Source organism: Cetorhinus maximus, chromosome 9 (genome assembly GCF_964194155.1).
Source record: "Cetorhinus maximus chromosome 9, sCetMax3.hap1.1, whole genome shotgun sequence".
NCBI classification, from domain to species: Eukaryota; Metazoa; Chordata; class Chondrichthyes; order Lamniformes; family Cetorhinidae; genus Cetorhinus; species Cetorhinus maximus.
The window spans coordinates 35,394,626-35,419,760 of record NC_135887.1 but is presented as its reverse complement, the minus strand read 5'-3'; the positions used below and the strand labels follow the sequence as shown (position 1 = coordinate 35,419,760).

The window sequence follows — 25,135 nt, the reverse complement described above, 5'->3', positions numbered from 1 at the left end:
CACATACACACACACTCTCACACACATTCCTACGCACACTCTTATACATACACACTCACATATTCCTACACACACACATGCACACACATCTATGCATACTCTTAAACATAAACTCATATACACACTCTCACATACACACTCACATGCACACTTTCTTACCCACTCTCTCTCACACACAATCACTTGCACGCACACACACACTCTCACACACATTCCTATGCATACTCTTACACACACACACTCATATACACACTCTCACATGCACTCATATACACACTCTCACATGCACTCATATACACACTCTCACATACACACCCTCACACACACTTTTTCATTGACTCTCTCATACACACAATCACACACATACACACACACACTTTTTCATTGACTCTCTCATACACACAATCACACACATACACACAATCACACACATACACACACACTTTTTCATTGACTCTATCATACACACAATCACACACATACACACATACACTTCTTCACATATTCCTATACACACTCTCACACGCACTTTTTCACCCAATCTCTCACACCACAATCTCTTGCACACACACAGACAAGTGCTCACATACACTCTCACACACACTCCTAAGGCAGGATTTTTAGGTTGGCACATGGGCGCGATCAGCGGGCCGGGGAGCAGCCGGGGAATGGACCACTGCCCGCAATCAGCCCCCAACCGCGATTTCACACTGGCTGGCCAATTAATGGCCAGTCAACGTGAAGCACTCGCTGAGATGCTCAGTGCTGCCAGGATGGGGGCAGAAGGAGGAGAGGTCAGGCGTCACAATCAGTTACTTGAACATGTACATGTTAAAAATTCTACCCATAGATTTTTATTTTTCTTTACTTTAATAATAGAAACCTCATCCCGCTCTTGGATGAGGTTTCATCAAAAATGCAAAGTCTGCCTGGCAGATCTGCTAACTGTAAGATTGGAGGAACCACGAAAAATCGGGGACAGTTGGAACTTAAAAAACTTTAATTGTCTTCTTAATTGTCAGCAGGCGTGCTTCCAACACTCGTGCGCACCTGCAGACCGAAACATCTCGCGCGATTTTGCTTTTGATTGGGTCGGGCGCACACCCACATGCTGATCTAAAAATTCTGCCCCTATACACACTCTTACACACTCATATACACACTCTCAAATGCACATTCTCACATGCACACAATCTCACCCACTGTCTCACACACACAATCTCTTGCATGCACACATACACAAACACACACTCTTACACAGACACACACACACACATGCACTCTCATGTACACACTCTCACATGCACACTCTCACACGTACTCAAAAACACACTCTCACATCTACACTCACACACACACCTACACACAAACTTTTTCACCGACTCTCTCATACACACATCTCTCACACACACTCTCACACACTCTTATACATGCTCTCCCTCACACACACACACTTGCACACTATCACATACACACTTACTCACAAATACACACAGACATGCACACTGATTTACACACGCTCACATACACACACACACACACTCATCCAATCTCATGCACACATTCACACATACACACACACTCTCTCTTTCAACCACATACTCTCTCACACATAGTCTCTCACACACACTCTCTCACACACATACTCTCTCTCACAAATACACTTTGGCGCACACACACACACTCTTTCTCTCACACACACTCTCTCTCACACACACTCTCTCACACACATACTCTCTCTCACAAATACACTTTGGCACACACACACACACTCTCTCTCACACACACTCTTTCACACACACACTCTTTCACATACACACTCTCTCACACACACACTCTCACACACATACTCTCTCTCACAAATACACTTTGGCACACACACACTCTCTCTCACACACACTCTTTCACACACACACACTCTTTCACATACACACTCTCTCACACACACTCTCTCACACACACACTGTCTCTCACACACACACTTAGGCACACACACTCATACACACTCTCTCTCACACATTCTCTCCCTCACACACACACAAGTCACACACTACATACACATCCTCACATATGCTCTGTCGGGGCTCTGTGGAGGCTCACTGCTCTGTGGAGGCTCACTGCTCTGTGGAGGCTCACTGCCCTGTGGAGGCTCACTGCCCTGTGGAGGCTCACTGCTCTGTGGAGGCTCACTGCCCTGTGGAGGCTCACTGCCCTGTGGAGGCTCACTGCCCTGTGGAGGTTCACTGACCTGTTGAGTTTCACTGCTCTGTGGAGGCTCACTGCCCGGTGAAGGCTCACTGCCCTGTGGAGGCTCACTGCCCTGTCGAGGTTCACTGCCCTGTCAAGGTTCACTGCCCTGTGGAGGCTCACTGCCCTGTGGAGGCCACTGCCCGGTGAAGGCTCACTGCCCGGTGGAGGCTCACTGCCCGGTGAAGGCTCACTGCCCTGTGGAGGCTCACTGCCCGGTGAAGGCTCACTGCCCGGTGGAGGCTCACTGCCCGGTGAAGGCTCACTGCCCTGTGGAGGCTCACTGCCCGGTGAAGGCTCACTGCCCTGTGGAGGCTCACTGCCCGGTGAAGGCTCACTGCCCTGTGGAGGCTCACTGCCCTGTGGAGGCTCACTGCCCAGTGGAGGTTCACTGCCCAGTGGAGGTTTGCTGCTCTGTGGAGGTTCACTGCCCAGTGGAGGCTCACTGCCCGGTGAAGGCTCACTGCTCTGTGGAGGTTCACTGCCCAGTGGAGGCTCACTGCCCGGTGAAGGCTCACTGCTCTGTGGAGGTTCACTGCCCAGTGGAGGCTCACTGCCCTGTGGAGGTTCGCTGCTCAACACACTGCATAGGCTCAGAAGTAAAGAATGGCCCTTTGGTGGTCTGTTTGTTGAACCTCACTCCAGCGAGAGTCAGCACCTCCAGGTGACAAGGGAATGAAACTGATGGACAAGAAAAGGAAGCAGGTTTAGCTTAGTGTCTCTTCAAAACTCTTCAATCCAGAATCATCCCTTCTCTCTTCAACATAGAATATCACGCTAATCAATAAAATGATTACATCACATCAGCCCCAATCTTTTAACAGAACCAGTAACCCAGGTAAATCAGTAAACCATTCTAAAAAGTACAAAAACAATGGAAATGGGAATGGTTTATAACATGATCGCTATTATTGTATTTGTCATGTTATAATTAGCTTCATCATTATAAAAAGAGCACACAGATTGGCAGCTTTAAACCCACATAACTGTGGAGAGAATTTCTCCTCAAAATGCATTAAAAAGCATTAATGCCAATGCAATGCAATTGTTCAAGGATAGATAGATAGGGTAGATAAGAAAAAACTTTTCCTCTTAGTGGAGGGATCAATAACAAGGGGGCATAGATTTAAGGTGAGGGCCAGGAGGTTTGGAGGGGATTTGAGGAAAGATTTTTTTACCTAGATGGTTGGGGGTATCTGGAGCTCACTGTTTGAAAGGGTGGTAGAGGCAGGAACCCTCACAACATTTAAGAAGTATTTAGATGAACACTTGAAATGCCATAGCATACAGGGCTACGGGCCAAGTGCTGGAAAATGGGCTTAGAGTAGGTAGGAGCTTGATGACTGGAGCAGACACGATGGGCCAAAGGGCCTCTTTCCGTGCTGTAAAAATCTATGACTCTGTGACGATGCACAACCTAAAATACATCAAAACATATACATTGATCTGAATGCACTGAGAAACCTGAATGCATGGTCCAAACCTTCATCTGATACATCTGGTGTTGATGAATTTCTAGCGTTAAAATGTGTGTTTCTGTTTCCAGTTACAGACTCTGCAGCTGGAGCGAGAGATGATCCTAGCCAGTAACCGGAGGATGGCTGAAGACAATCTCAGCCTGCAGCCTCAGTTAGATGACAAAAAACTACATTTGGCCAGGAAATACCAAGAGTTGCAGGAGGTGACTGTAGTTTATGAGGACAAGCAGAGAAAACTGGGTAAGCAACTCTCCTTCTGTAACATGAAGCCTTGTCATCACCTCTGCCCACGCCAACACTTCCCCCCCACCCCACCTCGATTCTAGTCAGCCTTTTCCTGTATAATTTCACACACACACACACACACATGCTCTGAGGACCTGGGTTCGACTCATGCCATAGCAGATGGTGAAATTTGAATTCAATAAAAAAAATGCAGACTTAAAAGTCTGATGATGGCCATGAAACCATTGTTGATTGTCGTAAAAAAATCCATCTGGTTCACTAATGTCCTTTAGGGAAGGAAATCTGCTGTCCTCACCTGGTCTGGCCTAGATGTGACTCCAGGCCCACAGCAATGTGATTGCCTCTTAAAATAAATGCTCTCTGAACAAGGGCCATTAGGGATAAATGCTGGCCTAGCCAGCGATGCCCACTTCCCGTACATAAATAAATTTTTTAAAACATACACACGCGCGCGCACACACACACACACACACATGTGTGCACACACAGATGAAAATGCCTCCTTAAAAAGGAAGAATATGCAGGGTTATGGGGAGAAGGCGGGGTTATGGCACTAGGAAACTGCTCATTCTGGGAGCCAGTGCAGACACAATGGGTCGAATCGCTACTTCCTGCGCTGTAACAATTCTGTGACTCTGTGGTTAAAATCCCCCAGTGGTCGTTATCACTAGGTGACATCTGCTGGAAAATTGGGCGACAATAAGAGTGAGGCCTCCAAGTTGGCCTATATCCCAGTCTAAGTTTTCCAACCTGCATTATTTTAACACCAGCCCACTTACAAAATCAGCTCCACCAGCTAATGGGAAAATCAAGTTATCACAGTTTAGACACACACATGAAGTGTGACCAATGGGGAGAGAGTACAGCATGGGAATGAAAAGGGTTAATTAGGATAGATTACATAAATTTGGCTTGTATTCCTTTGAGTTTAGATCTAATTAATGTGTTTAAAATTTGATAGGATTGATACAAAGAGGCTATTTTGTCTGGTGGGCAATCCAGAACATGGTGGCATAATTTTAAAAGTAGAGCGATGCTTTTTGGAAGTGAAATTAAGAAGCGCTTCTTCCAGAAAGGGGCAGTGGAAACGTGGGCTTAGCTCCCCCAAAAAGGTTGTGGATGCTGGGATAATTAAAATTTCCAAGGACCAGATCAAAGAAGTGTCTGTTAGGTCAGAGTTTCAAAGGTGAATCGAGCTGAGGTAGAGATCAGCCACAATGGAACAGATTCCTGCTCCTGTGTACTCTATTGACATTCAGTACCTTCAGGAGAAAATGGGAGGAAAAGGGGGGAAATGTTTTCATTAACGTAGACAGTTAAAAATAGTTGTAGCCAATGAAAGTGACTGCTGGAAAGGACAGGGTAAATACACGGCTAGCATGAATGTTTGAACCACACTGCTAGAGTGCTGCCTCAGTCTCTCACTGCCTCAGCTAGCTGTGTGAGAGGCTGGTCAAAATCATCTGCATGCTTTTAACATCACGTAAACAGTAACGGAAGGTCAGACACTTGCTACCACAAGAGTGTTGTGACACATTTCAGACGCTGCTGCACTGACAGAGCTGTGAATCAGCATTAACCTGACAAATATGATTTGCATTTATATAGCACCTTTCATGAAGTAAAACATCAGTAGCATTATCAAACAAAATTTGACATCAAACTACGTAAGGGCCAAGATTTTTCCCTCATCGGGCGGGCTCGGTGGGGGCGGACGATTGGGGCCGGATTGTGATTTCACGCTGGCCGGCAAATTAAGGCCCGCCCAGCGTGAAACGTGTGCTTCAGCGCTCAGCGCTGCCTGTGTGGTGGGGGGGGGGGGAGGGCGAGAGCACAAGTTCACGCATGCACGTGGTTGCGTGCTGGAAAAGGCCCCTTAGGCACAGAGCTGCCACAGGGAGATGAAGAGTTTTGAAATTTAAAAATAAAGATTTTAAAAATGTTATAAACCATGTCCCCCGCCCCCATGTGACTCTGTCACATGAGCAGGGACATGTTAGAAATGAGAATGAAATTTTTTCTTTTTTTTAATGAAGGATCGAAACCACATCCCACCAGTGGATGAGGTTTTGCAAAAAATGCCAAGGCCGCTTGGCCTTTTCGCCAGCCCGCCAACTGTAAGGTTAGACGGGCAGCGAAAAATTTAATTCAATTACATTTTTAATGGCCTTAATAGGCTTTTTAATTGTTGGCAGGTGTGCTGCCAACTCCCACGCATACCCACCGACCAAGATATTGCACAAGTTACACTCAAGCGGGTCAGGCCACCAAATGATTTTTTAAAAGGCCAGCATTAGAGTAATGAAGATATCTCAGAGGCAGGAAAAGATAACAGAACTAAGGGGGAATGAGACCATAGGGAGATTTGAAAACAAGGATAAGAATTTTAAAATCAAGGCGTTGCTCAATCGGGGGCCCTAGATCAGTGAGCACATGGGTGATGGGTGAACAAGGCTTGCTACTGGGATATGAGCAGCAGAGTTTTAGATGAGCTCAAGATCCAGCACTACATTCTAGAAACATCTGTGAAACAACTGTAGGTGTAAGGAAAGAAAGCATCAAGTGAGTGCATTACAGTCCATTTTTAAAATAATTTACACAAAGAACATTGGAACACATTTGTTATGGGCTTGATTTTCCAGACAGGTTTCTCATTAGAAACATTGAATTTTACTTACAGGCTACAGCAGCAGTTACATGCTTCCATCAAACTCCACAACTAGAAGAAGAACTCCCACTCTAAGGTTCCCCACACTGAGAGCTGATTTGTTCGCACTATCATATGATACTATGCAACACAATAAGTCTTAAAGCTACAGTCACTACATTCCTTAAAGCTACAATTACTACATTTTGCCCCCCCTTTAAATTTTTTGTACAGATTGTATTTACGAGAACATATACCTTCATGACATTACAAATATATACACGGATCATGAAATTATAAGTTCAGCCTCTCAGGTGGTTTCCTGATCCAGGTGGAATGTCGTAGCTCCACAACTTTCGAATCTCTTACAGGATCCACATTTTCTGGAACCACAGCAACATCAGGTACCTCTTTAGGCACAGGCAATTCAGTGTCTCTGACAGAGACACCTGGTTTGTCTATCCTTGGTTGATCAGTCACAACAGGTTCTATAGTGGTTACAGGTGGAACATCATTTTGTTGGGGTAGCTCCCTTCTTCTCAAATGATCCACATGTTTGTGGGTGATCTGGCCCTCCACCTCTATGCAGTATGACAACAGTCCAGTCACAGAAACTATTACACCAGGTAACGAACTCAATCCACCACCGAAGTTTTGTATGTATACTATTTCACCAACAGTAAATTCTTGCTCACAACTATGAAAATCATGAGCCGGTTTTTCATTCCCTTGACTTTTCTCCACCTTCCCCTCCAAATTGGGAAGTATCAGACTTAATCTCATTCTAAGGCATCACTACATAAGTAACTCTGAAGGTGTTGAACCTGTAGTAGTGTGGGGGTTGTTGTGTAGTGAAACAGGAAATGTGAAAGTTTAGTCTCTAATGAACCTCCTGATAATTTTTTCATCCTAGCTTTAAAAGTCTGCACTGCTATCTCAGCTAATCCATTAGACGACGGATGATATGGTGCCATCTTTACGTGTTTGATACCATCTAGGCTCACGAATCTTTGAAATCCAGTGCTAGTAAATGCAGTACCATTGTCTGAAACGATTACTTCTGGCAACCCATGTATAGAGAAACTTTGGCGTAACTTTTCTCTAATCGCAGCTGACGTTGGCAACCTCGTAAACATCTAGCCATTTGGAATGTGCGTCAATTATTAGTAGGAACATGGTACCTTGAAATGGACTGCCGTAATCTCTACCCAGACTCACCCAGGGCCTACGGGTGTAGTGGGGCCACAACAGGTAACTTCTGTAGTAGTTGGCATTGTATACAGTGTTTAACCACCTTCTCGATATCACCGTCCATGCCTGGCCACCAAATGTAACTTTGCGCAATTATCTTCATCCTTGAGATTCTCGGATGTGCACTGTGCAATTCTGCTAAGAGTGATTCCCTTCCTTGTGAAGGAACAACTACTCTAGCTCCCCACAACAGGTTCCCATCTTGACTGCTCAATTCATTCCTTTGAGTGAAGAATGGCTTCAATTCATCAGGCACTGGTTCCTGGGACCATCATTTCACGACTTGGTCTCTCACTTGAGACAGGACTGGATCACGACTCGTCCAGTTTCTTATCTGCCTTGCGCAGACTGGCGAGGAATCCAGGGGCTGAATTTTCTGGCCAGTGGAGCGGGACCGGGCGTGCGTGGGTGCAGACCCGATCGCCACCCACGATCAGGTCTGCACCGCCATTTTAAGCAGTTAAGGCCCGCCCAACATGAATCGCGGCTCCGGAGGACAATGGGAATGGGCAGGCGGTGGCAGGTCTGCAAAGGCCAATGGGTCCAATGGCGACCTGGCGGCCTGTTTTAAAAAGCTGCTGCAGCCTTTCCAAGACTGCGAATTATGGTCAGTGGAAGGGCTTCCCAGAGCACTGCTGGTGAGCAGACCAGGCAGGAGGGTAGGGCAGGGGGGCACTGTGCCCCTCGTTTTTCTGGTGATTGCCTTGCTACCCTCCTGAAGGAGGTGGCAGCACGGTGGGAGGCCCTGATCCCTCAGGGCGGGAGGAGGAGGCCCCCCCACATGACCAAACGTGCCTGGGAGGAGGTGGTGAGGGTGGTGAGTTCCCGCGATGTGGTGCAGCGCACCTGGATCCAGCGCAAGCGCTTCATCGACCTGTTGTGCTCAGGAAGGGTGAGTACCATGTTGGCATTGGCCACTTAACCCAGCAGGTCAGCTTACCCCCCCCCTGGTGCCACCCACCACCCCCCACCCAAGTCTGAGCGTAGTGACTGCATTGAATCATTGACGGCCTGTGTCCTTCGCTGGGTGGGCCAGCAGAGATTGCCCAGGCCGAGGTCACCCTGAGAGGGTGGTGAAGAGATGGGTTCTGCCCCTGCAGCATGTGGTACATTGAGACCCACGTTACTGTTTTGGGGGAAACCTGGAGGAGCTGCACCGAGGCGCAGTGCTGGAACTCCAAGACATGTCAAAGTCAGGGTGATGACATGCTGGGAGGGGAGCTTCAAGGTGGCGTGGCACCAATCGATCTGCTGTCCTCTGCGCTCCACGTGCCTGCGCCTCCTTGCTATGGAAGGTTAGACCGTGTGGTGCCTAATGTGATACAGGCAGCATTTGGCCAAGGGGGTGGGGACAGGCCTAGAATTTTTGTGAGAGTGTTCGGCAGCAGCGGGGTGAGAAGACACTGGAGCCTGCAATGTCCCACTCTGGTTGGGGTGGACCGTCCACAAAGAGAGTCCAGGTACAAGTTGCACTAATCATTGCTCTTCTCTCCTTTCCAGGAGAAGAATGCACATAATGCAGCCGAGTGGATGAGGACTGGGGGCGGGCCGGCATAGTTAGCGATTCTTAGCCGCTTCGAGCAGGAGGCGCTGGATTTGGAGAGGCGCCATGCGCCCAGGTCCACCGGTGTCGGTGAGGCTGGGGTACCACGGGCAGGTATGTTTGCCCAGCAGTGAGGTCACCATTGTTCTCCCAGCAGCCATGACAGTGCTGAATGTTCAGTGATTGAAGTTTGCAACATGGCTTGACCATTGCTTATGGAAGGATGAGCGCGTAATGATCCGGGGGACAGGGATACGCATTGACATTGTCTCCACGTTAACTGATCCACTGTCCTTGTTCTTCCTTTCAGCATCAGCGGAGCAGGGCCGGGAGGAGGAGCAGCAGACGCCCCTTCTCACACCTGAGGTGCCTGAAGTCACAGACTCACCAGTGTCACACCATTTCTGTGGGGCAGGCACCAGCGCAGATACTAGCACCTCAGTGGGAATTCGAACATCGGCTCGTGTCCTGGGGCACAGCGGTGAGGGCACTTCACAGTCACTGGAGGAGCTGGCAGAGACAGAGAGTGCCCATGGCGACAGTATTCGGAGGACTGCAGGGGACCAGGCACATGCTCAGTCGGTGCCTGATGATGTGCCTCTGGAGTCGTCCGCGACGCAGCAGGTGCAGGAAATGTGGCCGGGTGTGCGGGAGCATCTGGCGGAGATACATGAGGCTATGTTTGGCTTGGTCTCCGTGTTGGAGGAGTCTACGTGGACTATCGCCAAAGCAATGAGCCACATGTCCGAGCGCCATGCATCCTTCATGGAGAGAGTGGCGACTCTCGTGGAGAGACTACTCCAGGAGACCCATCAGGTCTTCCTGGGGATGTGCTCGGACCAGCAAGCCCTCACATCGGCATTGACTTCAGCTGGTCAGTGCCAGTGTGGGAGATGGTCTGGGTACCGAGTTTCCCAGCTCAGTGCCCATCCATCCACGGTGAGCAGGGAGGTCCGAAGCAACCTCACATCGGGCCAGCAGCTGCCTGTCGTCTCTGTGGGCTCCTTTCAGGGCGCTCCAGATGAGGGCGGCAGCTCCTCCACCCCTCTGCCAGTGACCGTTGCATCCGGTGAGGCTGCGACAACTGGGGAGATGCGAGCTCTCAGGTGGGGCCAGCACAGGCTCCACGGGCCAGTGGACGACTGCCATGGTCATCGAGGCCAACAGGACAGCAGCGTCAGCAGCTGTCTCAGATGCCACTCCCAGCGAGGGGGCAGCACCAAGACGTAGCATCCGAAAATGTAAACATAAGGCACCTTAGGCACACCACGGGTTTATCACTGGTGCTGTTGTGTTGACCTGCATGAGGTTTTTATGAGTTGATGTGATTTTTAACACCTTTTTCATTTTGTTTCATTAAGTTTCTTTGATTGTAATATTAAATTCAGATATGTCACCATGGCTGAGGGTGCCTCTTTTGTTCTGCAGATGGACGGTTTCCAATAATGTAATGAGTGCTTTGCTGGATATTCAGCTTTATTAACAAGGACCTTAGTTAATGTTCCTAACCAGGCAGATTTTGCACTTAGGTCTCGAATATGGAGCCTGCAGCTCAGGCTTGTCCTGAAGGTCTATCTGTGGTGTGCTAACTGAAGATTCATTGAATTAAAGCCTCCCGGGTGTCCCTGCCTCCCTGGAGTATGCCCGGGTCAGTGTCTACCCCCTCAGCATTTCCCTGTGCGTGCTCATCCTCGGACTCACTGCTGGATTCATCGTGTGCAGCCGCAGCCATTGCGTCTACGTCTTCATCGTCCACTGCGTCCCCCCTTTCCAGCGCAAGATTGTGGACAGCGCAGCATGCAACCACTATCAGCGACACACAATCTGGGGGGTTACTGGAGTGCGCCCCCTGAGCGGTCCAGGCATCAGAAGCGCATCTCGAGAAGACCAATGGCTCTCTCCACCACAACCCTTGTGGAGGTGTGGCTCTTATTGTACTGCTGCTCAGCTTCTGTTCTTGGATGGCAGAGACACGTCATGAGCCACCTTCTGAGGGGATAGCCCTTGTCACCCAGCAGCCATCCATCCAGCCGGGCTGGAGCACTGAAGAGCCCCGGCACCTGGAGTGTCTGAGGATGTAGGCGTCGTGGGAGCTGCCTGGGTATCTTGCACAGACTTGAAGAATCAGCATCCTGTGATCACACACTATCTGCACGTTCATGGAGTGGAAGCCCTTCCTGTTGACGAAGGCACCGGGCTCACCTGCTGGCGCCTTGATGGCCACATGTGTGCAGCCTATTGCACCCTGGACGGGGGGAAGCCAGCAATGGCCGCAAAGCCTCTGGCTTGCTCTGTCTGGCTTGCCTGGTCCCAGCGGTAGTGGATGAAGGTCAATGCCTGTCTGATCAGAGCGTCTGTAACCTGCTTGACACAAGTATGGACAGCTGATTGGGAGACACCACAAAGATCACCCACCAAGCCCTGGAAGGAGCCAGAGGCAAAGAAGTTGAGGGCAGCTGTGACATTTAGAGCCACTGGCATAGGGTGTCCACCCACACAGTTATCGGAGATCTCAGGCCCAATCATCTGACAGATATAGTTGACTGTCTTGCTTGAGAGACGGAGCCTCCTTCGGCACTGCACCTCAGTCATATTGAGGTAGCTGCAACGCCACCTGTATACCCTGGCAGCAGGATAGTGGTGTCTTCTGTGGCCCCTTCCGCCTTGAACTACCTCTTGGCCCTGCACCCCTTGTGCCTGCGCTTGACCTCCCAAAGGTGGCTCTCCTGGAGTCTGAATGTGCACTCCTGGCCTCCTCTCCCTTCTAGCCCTCCATCCTCAGAGGAGGTACCTCCAGTGGAGAGTTCAGCTCCCAATCCTAGGCTAAGGGAAGGCTTCCTTAAACATGCAGGCCCAAAAAAGATTCCTCACTGCAGAGTGCTGACCTGAAGGTTGTGAGTCCAGACCAAACAGCTGGTATGTGTTTTGAAGTATTGCAGCTCACACAGACAAGTATCAGTAACTTTGAAAAAACAACAGAGCACACTCACGACCCCACTGAGCCCTCTTATCCCGCCAGTGGATGAGGTTTATACAAATGTGTCCTACCTGCCTGCCCGTTACGCCAGTGCACCGACCTGAAGATTGCACGGGTGCCGAAAAATCGCAATCCATTGGCAGCTCAAGGGCCTTATGTGGCCCATTAATTAATGGAGGGTGCGCATCGGAAAGCATCGCGCGCCCGCCCAACGAAATATCGCGATGGTGCGCAGTGACGTCAGGAAGCTCGCCCAACGTCACTGCACGTCATTTTACATGCCAACAGGAAAATTCTGCCCCAGGAAATTCATTGCTAATACAATCTCTTGGGTAATTGAGGCTTGTTCATTGCTCTCCTGTAAAGGGAGGTGACTTTGGGCATCAGCATTGGTTATATACATCCCTGGTCTGTGCACAAAAGTGTATTCATATGTGGATAAAATTAGAGCCCATCTTTGAATTCATGCAGAAATTATGGGAGGGATAGCTTTTTCTTCACAGAACAGCCCCAAGAGCGGTTTGTGGTCAGACACTATCGTAAAATGTTGGCCATGTATGTAATGGTGGAATTTTTTAACTCTGAAAATAATCAATAATCCTTCCTTCCCGATTTGCGAATACCTTTCTTCGGCTGTGGACACGTAGCCTTTCGGCCTTTCTGAACTGTCGTCCATCTTGTGCGATAGTACTGCTCCCACGCCATAGGGGGCCACATTGCAGGTTAGTACCAGTTCCTTTGTCGGGTCGTGGTGTACTAACAAGTTTGATGAGTGCAAGAGTTGTTTAACTTTCATGACGGCTTCTTCGTGGGGTGACTTCCAAACCCAACGCTGGTTTTTCGTTAATAATGAGTGTAGAGGGGCTAGGACCATTGATAAGTTGGGTAGGAATCGACCATAGTAATTTGCCATATCTAAGAATGTCTTGAGTTCAGAGACATTTTTAGGCGAAAGTACCTCCTTAATAGCTTTAACCTTTTCTTCTAATGAATGTAACTCTTGGGCATCCACCCGGTGGCCCAAATAAACAACTTTGCTTGCCTGAAAGGTACACTTTTCTATTTTTAAGTGCACCCTTGCTTCCAAAAATCATTTCAAGACTTCCTCCAAATTAGCCAAGTGTTCAGCTTCTGTGAACCCCATTATTAGGATGTCATCCAGGTAAACCACGACTTGAGATAGTACTTGGAGCAAGCTCTCCATCATCCTCTGGAAAATCGCGCAGGCCAAAGAAACACCAAAGGGCACATGCGTGTATTGATAGAACCCTTTGTAGGTGTTTATGGTCACAAACTCTCTGGAGGTATCATCCAGTTCCAGCTGCTGAAACACGTGACTCATATCTAGTTTAGTGTAAGTTGTCACTCCTGCTAATTTACCTTACAGATTCTTAATCTTGGGAATAGAGTAGTTGTTCAACTTGGCAGCTTTGTTTACTGTTAGCTTATGGTCCCCACAGATCCGGGTGGTCTGATCCAGTTTTAAGACAGACACTATAGGTGCTGCCCAGTCTGAGAATTGAATTGGCTGTATGACCCCCAGCATCTCTAAACGGGTCAATTCAGTGTCAACCTTCTCCCTCAGAGCGTATGGCCCTGGCCTTGCTTTAAAGAAATGAGGAGTTGCTTCTGAGTCAACATAGATTTTAGCCCGTAGGCCTTTGATTCTCCCCATTTCGTCTCAAAAAACCTTGTCATATTTCTTTAGCAGCTCTGGTAGTACTCCTACTCATAGCTGAAACTTTTCAAACCAATTTACTTTAATTTCTTTCAACCAATCACCAGCTCCCACTCTAAGGTTCCCAAGCTTAGAGCTCATTCATTCACACTGTCATGTGATAGTACCCAACACAATAAGTCATAAAGCTACAGTCACTACATTCATTAAAGCTACAATTACTACAACTTTCTCTCTTTCTTTCTCATTCTCTCTCTTAATGTCTCAAAACACACAGCCTGGGATATATTACAGGGCAGAATCTTCCATTCTGGAGGTGGGAGCAGAAGTGAGAGTGATTTCCGCTCAGAGACAGGATAACTAGCCACACGCGATCTCACGCTGTTCAGGTCATTAGACATGCATGTGCGAGGAGCTCGGCAAATCTTGCAGCGAAGTTGGCAGGAAGTCATCGCCCTATCCTTACTTCACAGGCTCAAAGGTCCAGATGCCATATTTAAAGGGGAGGCAATCACTCACTACAAGCCAGGAGCATCAATCTAGCTTCCTTCCCCAGGCACTCTCCCACCCTGCCTCGCTGACCCTGGCACCTTTGTCTGGCCCCAGTTCCACCCTTACCTGCTGACCCTGCCTCTCTTGTCCAGCCTCCTTGACCCTTGCCTCTAGTAGACTCCATCCTCCCTCTCTTGGTCACCCTCCATGCACCTAAGACAACTGACACCTGAACTATCATATCTGCCATAGAAGAATATTCCGGAAAGTGTGAAAGGTAGTGGCTATTCACTCCAAAGTCCAGGAAGATGAGTACTTCACCTGGTGCACGCCACTTATATGCTGTCTTGAATCTGAAGGCATGTTTTTTCTGACTCACAGGTAACTTAATTCGGAGGGAGAGCTTAATTCTGGCAAGCTGATCTTTTAATGAGGGTGCATGACATGCAAATGCATGCAAAAGGACTTCCCGATGCTTGCCATCAGGAAGCTCGAACCACCTGTAAGGTTCGGAGAACTTAATTGCAGAAGTTCACCCCACCGTCGGGATTCTGAATTTTGGCCTCCCGTGGAATTAAACTCCCCCGCCCACCTTTCTTCCCACTCCCAGCTGCAGCAGCAGAAGAAAATTCTGTCCTGAGTATCGCATGGATCCAAGGTAATATACAGACTGGAGTTAACATACATTCTTGCCTGCCAGAGCGAGGCAGTACGGTTGTACATCTTTACACTGCGTCCCTGCATCAGTGTTTAGCTCACATGGAGACGACATTTGAAACCTGCATTGGCATAAAGGGAACATGCCAACCACAAGCAGGACCAGCATTAAACCACTGTTTAATCTGGATCAGCTCAGTCTTTCCACTGATACTACTTTTGGGGTCAGTTAGCTCAATTGGCTGGACGGCTAACTTGTGATGTAGAGTGATGCTAACAGCGTGGGTTCAATTCCTGTACTGGCTGAGGTCATCCATGAAGGCCCCGCCTTCTCAACCTCACCCCTCACCTGAGGTATGGTGACCCACAGGTTAAACTCACCACCAGTTGTCTTTCTCCAATGAGAGAGCAACCTATGGTCCTCCAGGACTATGGCAACTTTCACTTTTCACCACTTTTTAAAAGTTAATTCTTGGGAAGTGGCATTGTTGAAAAGGCCGGCACTTAATGGCCATCAGTAATTTTCCTGAAGAAGGTGGTGAAAGTTCTTCTTGAATCATCGAGTTGTGGTTTTGATACAACTGAGAGTCTTGCTAGGCCAGTAAGTGTCAACAACATTGGTGTGGGTCTGGAGTCACATATAGGCCAGACAGGCAAAAACAGCACATCCTTCCCTAAAGGACATTAGTGAACAAATTGGATTTGTACAACAATCCCACAACTTCATGGTCACTTTACTGATATCAGCTTTTTAGTTCCAGATTTTTTAAACTGAATCCAAATTCTCAAGCTGCCATGGCAGGATTTGAGCTGACATTCTCTGGAACATTAATCCAGGTCTCTAAATTACTAGTGCAGTAACATAACCATTGCTCAGTAACTCAACCACTACACTTGCATGATCTGTTCAGTGATCTCTGATAGGTGCTTGCCTGTTATTGATCCTCACTTGTTGTCTGGGACACTTCAGCAGTTGACTGTCAAGTAATCAATCAAATGGCCTGGCCTAAAACCCACTGCAACTCATGAGGGGATTGACTTGCTTCACGTGGCTGACTTGGAGCTAATGGGGGAACACTGAAACAAGCCCACACTGATTTGATTATTTGGCACTTGACAGAGTGTGCCAACTCCTGGTAACAGACTCATGCCATTGTGGAGGTTCGTGTGAGGTTCACAGATGGTGCCCATGCAGCAGATGGGTGAATTCAAAGAGGCAGATGGCAGTCATGGTGGAGCTCATTTCATGGTCACTTGGTAGAATTTCCCCTTGCGCATTGTTTGTGTACAGAAGTGCATCCTCATTATCTCCTCATTACAGAAGACCTGCTCTGTGGCTACTCCCATCTGCTGTTATCCCAGCTATAGCTGTGGGGCCTCTCCGTAAGTATAGGTCACCAGGCACACACAGCTGTTCACAAAACCTTTGCAGGATTGGAAATAAATCAAACAGTTTAAATGCTCAAATAGTAAACATTACTCTGCAGTTTTTTTTTTCAATTCTGGAAAGGCCGGCCGACTGTGATGAGTGCACGCTATTTAAAATTCAGCTCAAGTGGTCGTGTGCTGCCAGATACTTTCCACCTGAGGCTGACATTTCCAAAAGCTTACATTTATAAAGCATCATTCACAATCTCGGGATGTCCCAAAGCACTTTACAGTCGATGAAGTACTTTAGAGACCCAGGTATCGTTGCAATGTAGGCAAATACAGCTGCCAATTTATGCACAGCAAAGGTCCCACAAACAGCAACAAGATAAATGACCTGATATTTTGTTATAGTAATCGAAGGGATCTTGTACATCTATCTAATGATGCACAGGGGCTTTGGTTTAACATCTCATCAGAAAGACAGTGCAGAGCTCCCTCAACGCTACATTGAAGTGTCAACTTAGATGATGTGCTCAAATCCTGGAGTGGAACTTGAACCCATGATTTTCTGAATCAGGTGTGAAAGTACGAGCATTGAATCAAGTCTCACACATGTTCTTTTGCCAAAAAACTCACAGGACTTGACAAGATATTGAGTGACCTGCCTTATCACTGAGCCAAGAGCCGGAGAAATAGAAATATTGAGAAACTGGAATAAATTCCCAGCTAAAGAAACCACTGCTGGGTGCATAATGATAGAAAGTAATTAAAACTAAGAAACCCATTCCCTTTTTTATCGGCTGTAAAGTGCTTTGGGACATCCCGAGATTGTGAATGATGCTTAATAAATGTAAGCTTTTGGAAATGTCAGCCTCAGGTGGAAAGTATCTGGCAGCACACGACCACTTGAGCTGAATTTTAAATAGAGTGCACTCATCAGAGTCAGCCGGCCTTTCCAGGATTGAGAAAAAAAACTGCAGAGTAATGTTTACTATTTGAGCATTTAAACTGTTTGATTTATTTCCAATCTTGCAAAGGTTTTGCAAACAGCTGTGTGTGCTTTTTTTATAGATCAATTCCCTGATCACTTATTATCTTCTTACCTGGCTCAACTATCTACTTCCTCCCTTACCTATATGACATATGTACTGTCTTCTCACTAATCCACCTACCCATCATCTCACCTATTCAATTACACACGTACCTGGCTTCTGATCCACCTAATTTTCACCTACTCCCCATATTCACTCTATACTCTATTTCTCTGTTAATGTAACCCAATCCAGTTATAATAATCTATGTATACTAACGTATTTGTGGGGTTTTGCTATGTACACACTGACTGTATCATTTACCTATGTAACAACAGAGACTGTGAGCCTGATTTTGACTCTATAAGTGCATTGATTTTGAGTGAGTTAAAATCTCACACAATGTATTTCATAAGCAATTCATTAGATCAAGAATGTGAAGGGGTGCTATATAAATACAAGTTGTTTTCTTCTGTTAATGGTTAAAGTTATCTGATACAATGCTATCATAGTTATTTATCATGATCAGAGCAGTTTGATTGTACTGATCATTTCAGTGGCAATTTCTCAGACAAGTGCTGCATTTGTGATATTGTTAACCTGCACCGCCTGGCACATGAATGGGTAACAGCATTGCTGATGGGTTGCTTATTGTCTTTAACTGGGTTCACTGGGACAGATCCTGAGGATGACTCAGTGACTGCACTGCATCCACCAGCACTTTAAACAGTTGAGTAGTGGTGTCCAGTGCTCAACAACACTTTAAGCAGCTCCAGTTAGAATACCGGTTTTGGTTAAGATCAAAGAATGGAAGAAAGTAAAAGTAACAATATTTTTTGTTGTACTAATATTCTGAGCATGCACATTGGGGAAGAGAGGTGGAACTATATTGTCCATTATAACGTTCATTTGGGCTCATGGTATGGAATGTTAATGCTTAAGGATGAATGACATAAGATGAAAGGGTTTAGAAAGAAATGCTGTGGAACTTTTCCTCCAGAGATCAGTTAGGTTAGATGGAATCTATGATAGAGAGGCGTGTGCATTGCCTGTTGGTGAAATGGGATTAAAGGGCTAACATCTTCTCTACCTAATGGGTGAAATAGTGACTGGATCGCCCAAGCTTTCTTTGATGCTGCTGTGAAACTACCAATGTACCATAATAAACTGAAGCGGCCTTCCTGCCAGGTTAGCAGTCAACTTCCTCTGCATAGTTACCTACCTCCACCCATGTAACACCTTTCCTTTCGGTGACTGTTAAATGGCCCTATGCGACTAAGATTGAGGATTGACTGAGGATGGTGTGTGAGGATGTTGTGGCACAATGTGATGTTTCCCAACTTTTCAAATGTTGACTGTAAGAGGTTGTGAAATTGGAAATTTGCTCAGAAACCACCAAATCTATCAACGGAAGTTTACAGCAATCTGGTGGAATCTGTCCAAGGGACAAATGGGGTTGCCAATTGTCCAGGATTGGCCTGGAGTCTCCAGTAATTGAAGATCAATCTCCAAGGGCAGAATTTTATGTCCCGCGGGCAGGCACGCACCCAACCCAATCGGGCATAAAATAGCGCGCGTTGACATCAGGCAAGCATTTCGAAATCATCGCACACTCACACGATATTTCAGTCAGCACGCGCATGCAAGAGTATGCCTGCCGACAATTAAGAGGCCTATTAAGACCACTAACTTATTAATTAAGAGAGATTTTTCGCTGCCCATCCAACGTTATGGTTGGCGGGCGGTCGAATTGGCCAGGTGGCCTTTGCATTTTTGAGGAAACCTCATCCATGGGCGGGATGAGGTTTCATACATTAATTTTTTTAAAATGTTTTGACATAGTCTTTATTATGTATATGTTCATGTAAGTGAGTCCCTTGTGGGGACATTTCTTTCAGAATTTCCAAATCTTTATTTTGGATTTTAAAATTCTTCAGCTCCCTAAGGCAGCTCTCTGCCTTCTTGGAGCTTTCGTTGCCTGCTTCCCAACGCCTGCACAGACTTCAGCGCTCTCCCTCCACCCACCCCCACCCCGGCAGCACTGAGCCTTTCAGTACGTGTTTCACGCTGGCTGGCCGTTAATTGGCCACAGGCAGCGCGAAATCGCAGTCGGGGGTTGATCACGGGCAGCGGACCATTTCCCAGCCACTCCCGGGCCCACCCACTGTGCCCACCTGACCACCCAAAAATCCTGCCCCAGGACACTGCTGTGTGCAGTCCTGGAGAAATATCATTGTGATATGGAAAAAGATTTTTTTTGTCATTTTCTTTATCAGGTATAAAAATATTGAAAATGGGAAAAATGGCTGTTTGGCTAACAGTCACATCATCCAATAGGGTGGTGAACCTTTTTGCTTTCCAATTGGCGTAGGAAGGCAGCATGTCAAAAGGATGGATGCATTGGCCAACTAATGGCTAGAGCATGGGGCAAGTCATGTGATGAAACCTCCAGGAATACATTTAATCACAGTTGGGAATCCTAGGGACAATAGGTTACTTTCCTTTGAGAAATGAAAGGAGGTGCAGCATATGCCACTGTATTGCATGCCACTACAATCTGCTGATGTAACTGGGTCTGGTTTCTGTCTCCACAGCTGCCTACCTGAAAAGACAGAGCCCTAAGACTGCGCTGGAGCTCCTGCAGAGAGAGGCAGTTAAAAGTGAAGAGGAATCTGAGGTGAGGCAAAAATAAAATCCTTGCAGGCCCATTTCTGATAGATCTTAACCCTCTTCACGACCTGCAAACTTGAAAAGCAGAGACACTTTATGATGTGCAGTAAAATGAATATTCAAATATCCCTCTACTTGCATATTTTGTACTTTTTTTAATGTACTTTTAATGAGTTTCTTGTTATGCTGAACACAGGTCCAAATGTCACAAGGCCCCAATATGGAAGGAAAAAAGGCCAAATTTGGCTTGTGTAAAGACCTAGAGAATTATCACAGAATTATCTGTCAGGATACAGACCCTTTGCAATAATTGCAAATGTTGCATTCCTTTTTTATTAGACTGTCTGATTGGGAGATGTGAAGAAAACAAATTAAGCACACCTGAGACCAAAATCCTAAATTAAGAGATTTGACCTGGAATGGGCTTAATTTGATTTTCACACCTCTTAGTCAAATGAGTTTGCACCTTTATGTTATTGTGATTTTTCTGCGGCTCTGCTATACCCACTTGTAATTCTCAGGTTACAATTTCGAAACCCCATCTAGAATCTGTGCACTTAATCTAGGCTGTTGCTTCAGGCAGTTCTGCATTGCTTGGTGAGATATTGAACTGAGGCCCTGACTGCCCTTTCAATTATACATTAACCATCTATGATGTTATTCACAGGAGGGAAGGATATTTTCTTGTGTCCTGGCTGCCTCAAGCCAATAACAAATTTACTGGTCATTTATTTCATTCCTGTGTGAAGAAACAACTGATTTCTTTATTTACATCACTTCAAAATTGGTGTTTTCATATCTTCTCACTCTTTTGAAGAATAACGTGAAGTAATGGAAGAATTTGCAAGCTGATTAACAGTCTGACAGGCTGCAATGTGAACACACCATCCTTTCATGCTCGTAACCATACTTATACCAGCTAATAAGGTGGTTATCGCAAGAGGGCTTGATCTGTTCCCAGAACTCATATGGTGGTAGGGGCGGGTGTGTTGGGGGGAATGGATTGGGGACCGTCCACATATTTCCCAATGAATGCTAACACAGATTTCAGGGGTACAGCTCTGGTCCCTATGTGCCAAGACTGTCAGGGGCAGCATTTGAATTCTTCCCAACGTTTAATTGGAGGAAATTCCTCCTCACCCAGTATTGAATGTCAGATAAGCAGTCTGATAACTTTGCAACAGTGGAGTCATCGAGAGAGGTGGTAATGAGATAGAGCTGGGTGAAAACTATTGCTGTGCTTTCAGATGATGGTGCTGATATTACATTTTGTATGATATTATAATGTCTTACGTTTTGATATATCCCTTAGTTCCCAGTTAGAAGGTAACATATTATATGGATCATTTCTCTGTCTCTATTTGTTGGAGTACCTCTGATGAATAATTGTCAGAATTTGTTTTACAATAATTGGACTGCATTATACTCTAAATTTATCACATTTGCCCTGAGTTCCTGTATCTGAAATAATATATTTTAGGTTTCTTTGCTGCCGTTTCAATTCAGGCTCTACTGTGCTTCTGAAACTAAAAGAACTGAATGAGCTCTCGGTGTCTTCAAGACTATAGGCCCTGATTCTATACTGGGGGTGGAATCATCCCAGGTTTGCACAAAGTGCGGTAGCGAGCGGGTAAATGGTGGTTTTACCTGTTGGCCGCAATGGCGGGTTTTCACGCCATATCGTCCCATTCCTGGCGTGCCCTGCCTCATTAGTAATGCATTCGCGGGAAACACTCCGGATCGCTGGCGGGCAGGCTCGGATTTGCCCGTCACCCCATGACCTCAGCACTTCCTCGCTCCGGGCATCATACTTAATGCACACCAGAGCACAGCCTACTTTGTGTCTTCAGATGAGGACTGCTCCAGTAAACAGGTGGCCCCGACAGCTCTCTGGGGTGCCTGCTGGATGCAGTGGGAGGCCACCGCAATGTCCTCTACCCCTGCTCTGACCGCAGGAGGTCTGCCAGAATCACAAAGCCAGCCTGGTAGGCAGTGGTGGTGGCAGCAGCAGCCAACACCACCGGAGCGCAGAGGAAGTCAGCCATCCAGTGCAGGAAGAGGGTGAATGCTCTCATTCATTCCACCAGGGTTAAGTCAGCCACCTCATCACTGTCAACTCACACACTCCCAAACCCATCACACATCCCCAGGGATCTCACACCTCAAAGGACAACACCACTAACTCTCACACACACCCTCACATCTTCATCAGGCTCATATCCTCTCGAGCTCACATCCTCATCCCATTCATGGATCCACTCACCACACGAACATTCCACGCAGTGCCATGTGTCCTCCTCACACTCTCTCCATCTGTTTTCATGCAGGAGAAGCTGGCTCACAAACAGCAGGGAGAGGTCCCAGACTGGAGGGTGGAGTGGTCCACATTAAACCCCTCACTCACTTTGAGGAGCGTGCCATCACGCTGACTGGTGAGGATGTGGAATGTGACAGCGGCGACAGTGAGGTCGGCGGTGAACACCCACCAACGCAACTGTGAGTGCTCTCTCTCCTGATTCTGACTGTGCTGCCATGCACTAATTATCTCTACTTTGGTTCACAGGGATCTCTGCCATGTGGTATACACCATCAGCCAGCCAGTCCCTCAGCTCCATCCAGGTCCTCACCTCCAGCCAAGAGAACACCTCCGATGAAGAGCTGGAAATAAGCAGCCTGGAAGACCCATCACAGCACTTACCCACACCCTCCACCAGCGCAGAGACACACACCTCAGTGGGACCCAGATCTAGAGCAGGTTCGAGTTCACAACCTGGTACTCACTGCACAGTCACATATCCACAGTAGAAGGAGGCAGGTTCAGCCGAGCTCCCCAGCACTCAGGGGACTGCTGGGGAAGAGGCATCTGTGAGGTCAGATAATGACCCTCTGGATTCAGCCTTCCAACTCATCATGAAGAGTCAGCAGAGGTGGAGGAACATCATGCAGAGCTGTTGAAAGCCCTCAACAGAGTGGCACGTGAGTCGGAGGAGTGCGTCTGCCTGCTCTCTGATGAAGAGGTGCCCACATGGGCACGTGGACGTCTCCATGGAAAAGATAGCAGATGCCATGGAGATCCTGGCCCAGCAGAACGAGAAGATGTGTGCAGACCTACACTCCATCACGGTAGCTATGGGTGAGTTACTGCAGTGGCAACGCGAGAGGGAAACCAGGCACCTCGATGTCCCTCCAGGTGCTCCTTCCCCTCAAGGAGTCAGGCTGGGGCCTTCGAGCACCTAAAGGGAGGAGGAGCAGCAGCTGGACACCCCTGGGTCATTCACTCAGGAATCTCAGAGGCTGTCCACTCCCTCTGAGACCTCTTTGCCTGGACTCTCTCATCCTTGTCCTCTGTCACTGCAGAGGGAGCAGCTGGCACACAGGAGGACAGCCAAAGCAAGCCGGAGCCCCCAAGGCTTCGGCTCCCCAGAAGATGCAGGTCGAAGTCATCAGAGGCCACATGGCGAACTATTGCACAGGCTGTCTCCACCCCTGCTGAGGATGTCAGGGCAGCAGCTAGAAGAAGTGATAGGCCTAGAAAAGTTAAGAAATTCTGATAACAAGTGGTTGCACAGGTGAACACATTTTGTCACTTTATAATCTGAAAATATATTATAATGTCTTTCAGCTTCATTGACAGGCTTCGTGAGTCCTCCCACTGCATCTTCCCCCACCATGAGCCCCCCCGTCTCCCAGCCCCACTAGTAGTTCCGCCGCACCACTGAAGAAAGAAGTGTGTGTGTGGCAGGGTCTTTCAGAGCCTTGTGCAAGTACTCTCCAAAGCACACGGATCCTTCATCCATCACACTCATCTCACTGTCCTGAGCATTTTCAATGCTGCCTGCTGGGGTTCGCTTTCAGTTGTCCATCTGAGCTGACCTGCATCTCCGCCCACCCACTGATCACACTCCCATGCAGCACCCGTGCCCATCCAACACAAAGCTCTGCTCACTTTCGATTTCAACACCCATGGCCACAAACCCATCACACATCCACAGGGATCTCACACCTGAAAGGATAACACCACTAACTCTCACACACACCCTCATATCTCCATCAGGCTCATATACTCTCGAGCTCACATCATCATCCTGTCCACGTCTCCGCTCACCACACAAACATTCCACACGGTGCCATGCATCCTGCTCACACTCTCTCCATCTCTTTTCATGCATGACTAGCTGGCTCACAACAGCAGGAAGAGGTCATAGTCAGATTTTTGCTCAACTCCCCTGTCCTTTCCCCTCCCCCAAACATCCATGTCCATTCCCCCATTACTGCTGACTCCCCTGGAATCACCTCCCACCGCCCCACCATCACCTATCAACCCAAACCCTTGTCTTTACAGGATATCCAGGTGAATGAGCACATTTCTTAGCTTCCTGAGAATCCCATCCCCATTGACCTCCTCCTTCCTACCTCCAGGGTCAAGAGTTTCTGAGTCCCCACCAACAACCCTCACCATCCCTTTCATCGCTACCGATGCACCTTCACCCTGCCACCCTTCCGGCTCCCTCTGCCCCCTCTCATACTCACTCTTCCCTCCTAACACACCCACCCTCAGTTCCCTCCCCAGGAAGCAGTCATTCACTCTGCAGAACCCTCCCTTGCATGTTCACCTGGACATTCCCACCTCCACCCTTATTCCCTCCTCCGTCCTTACTCTATCCTCCACCCTTACCCCCTCCGCCCCCCAGATACCTTCCTCCCCCCTGGACTCCTTCCCCCCTCTGAGCTCCCTCCTCCTCACTGACTCCTTCCCCCCTCCGAACTCCTTCCCCCCTCCAAACTCCTTCCCTTACGCCTTCCTCCACCCTTACATCTACCTTCCCAGTGGCCTCATTCTCCCCCAT

General features: G+C 47.7%; 1 protein-coding gene across 1 annotated transcript in view; it reads left to right on the top strand.

Moving 5' to 3' along the window:
• vps37d (VPS37D subunit of ESCRT-I) overlaps positions 1-25,135 on the top strand; it is a 50,738-nt gene that overhangs the window by 7,918 nt on the left and 17,685 nt on the right. The window contains exons 2-3 of the mRNA XM_078547838.1: positions 3,794-3,965; positions 20,213-20,295. Of these exons, the coding sequence (XP_078403964.1) occupies positions 3,794-3,965; positions 20,213-20,295 (255 nt within the window). The remainder of the gene's footprint in view (positions 1-3,793; positions 3,966-20,212; positions 20,296-25,135) is intronic.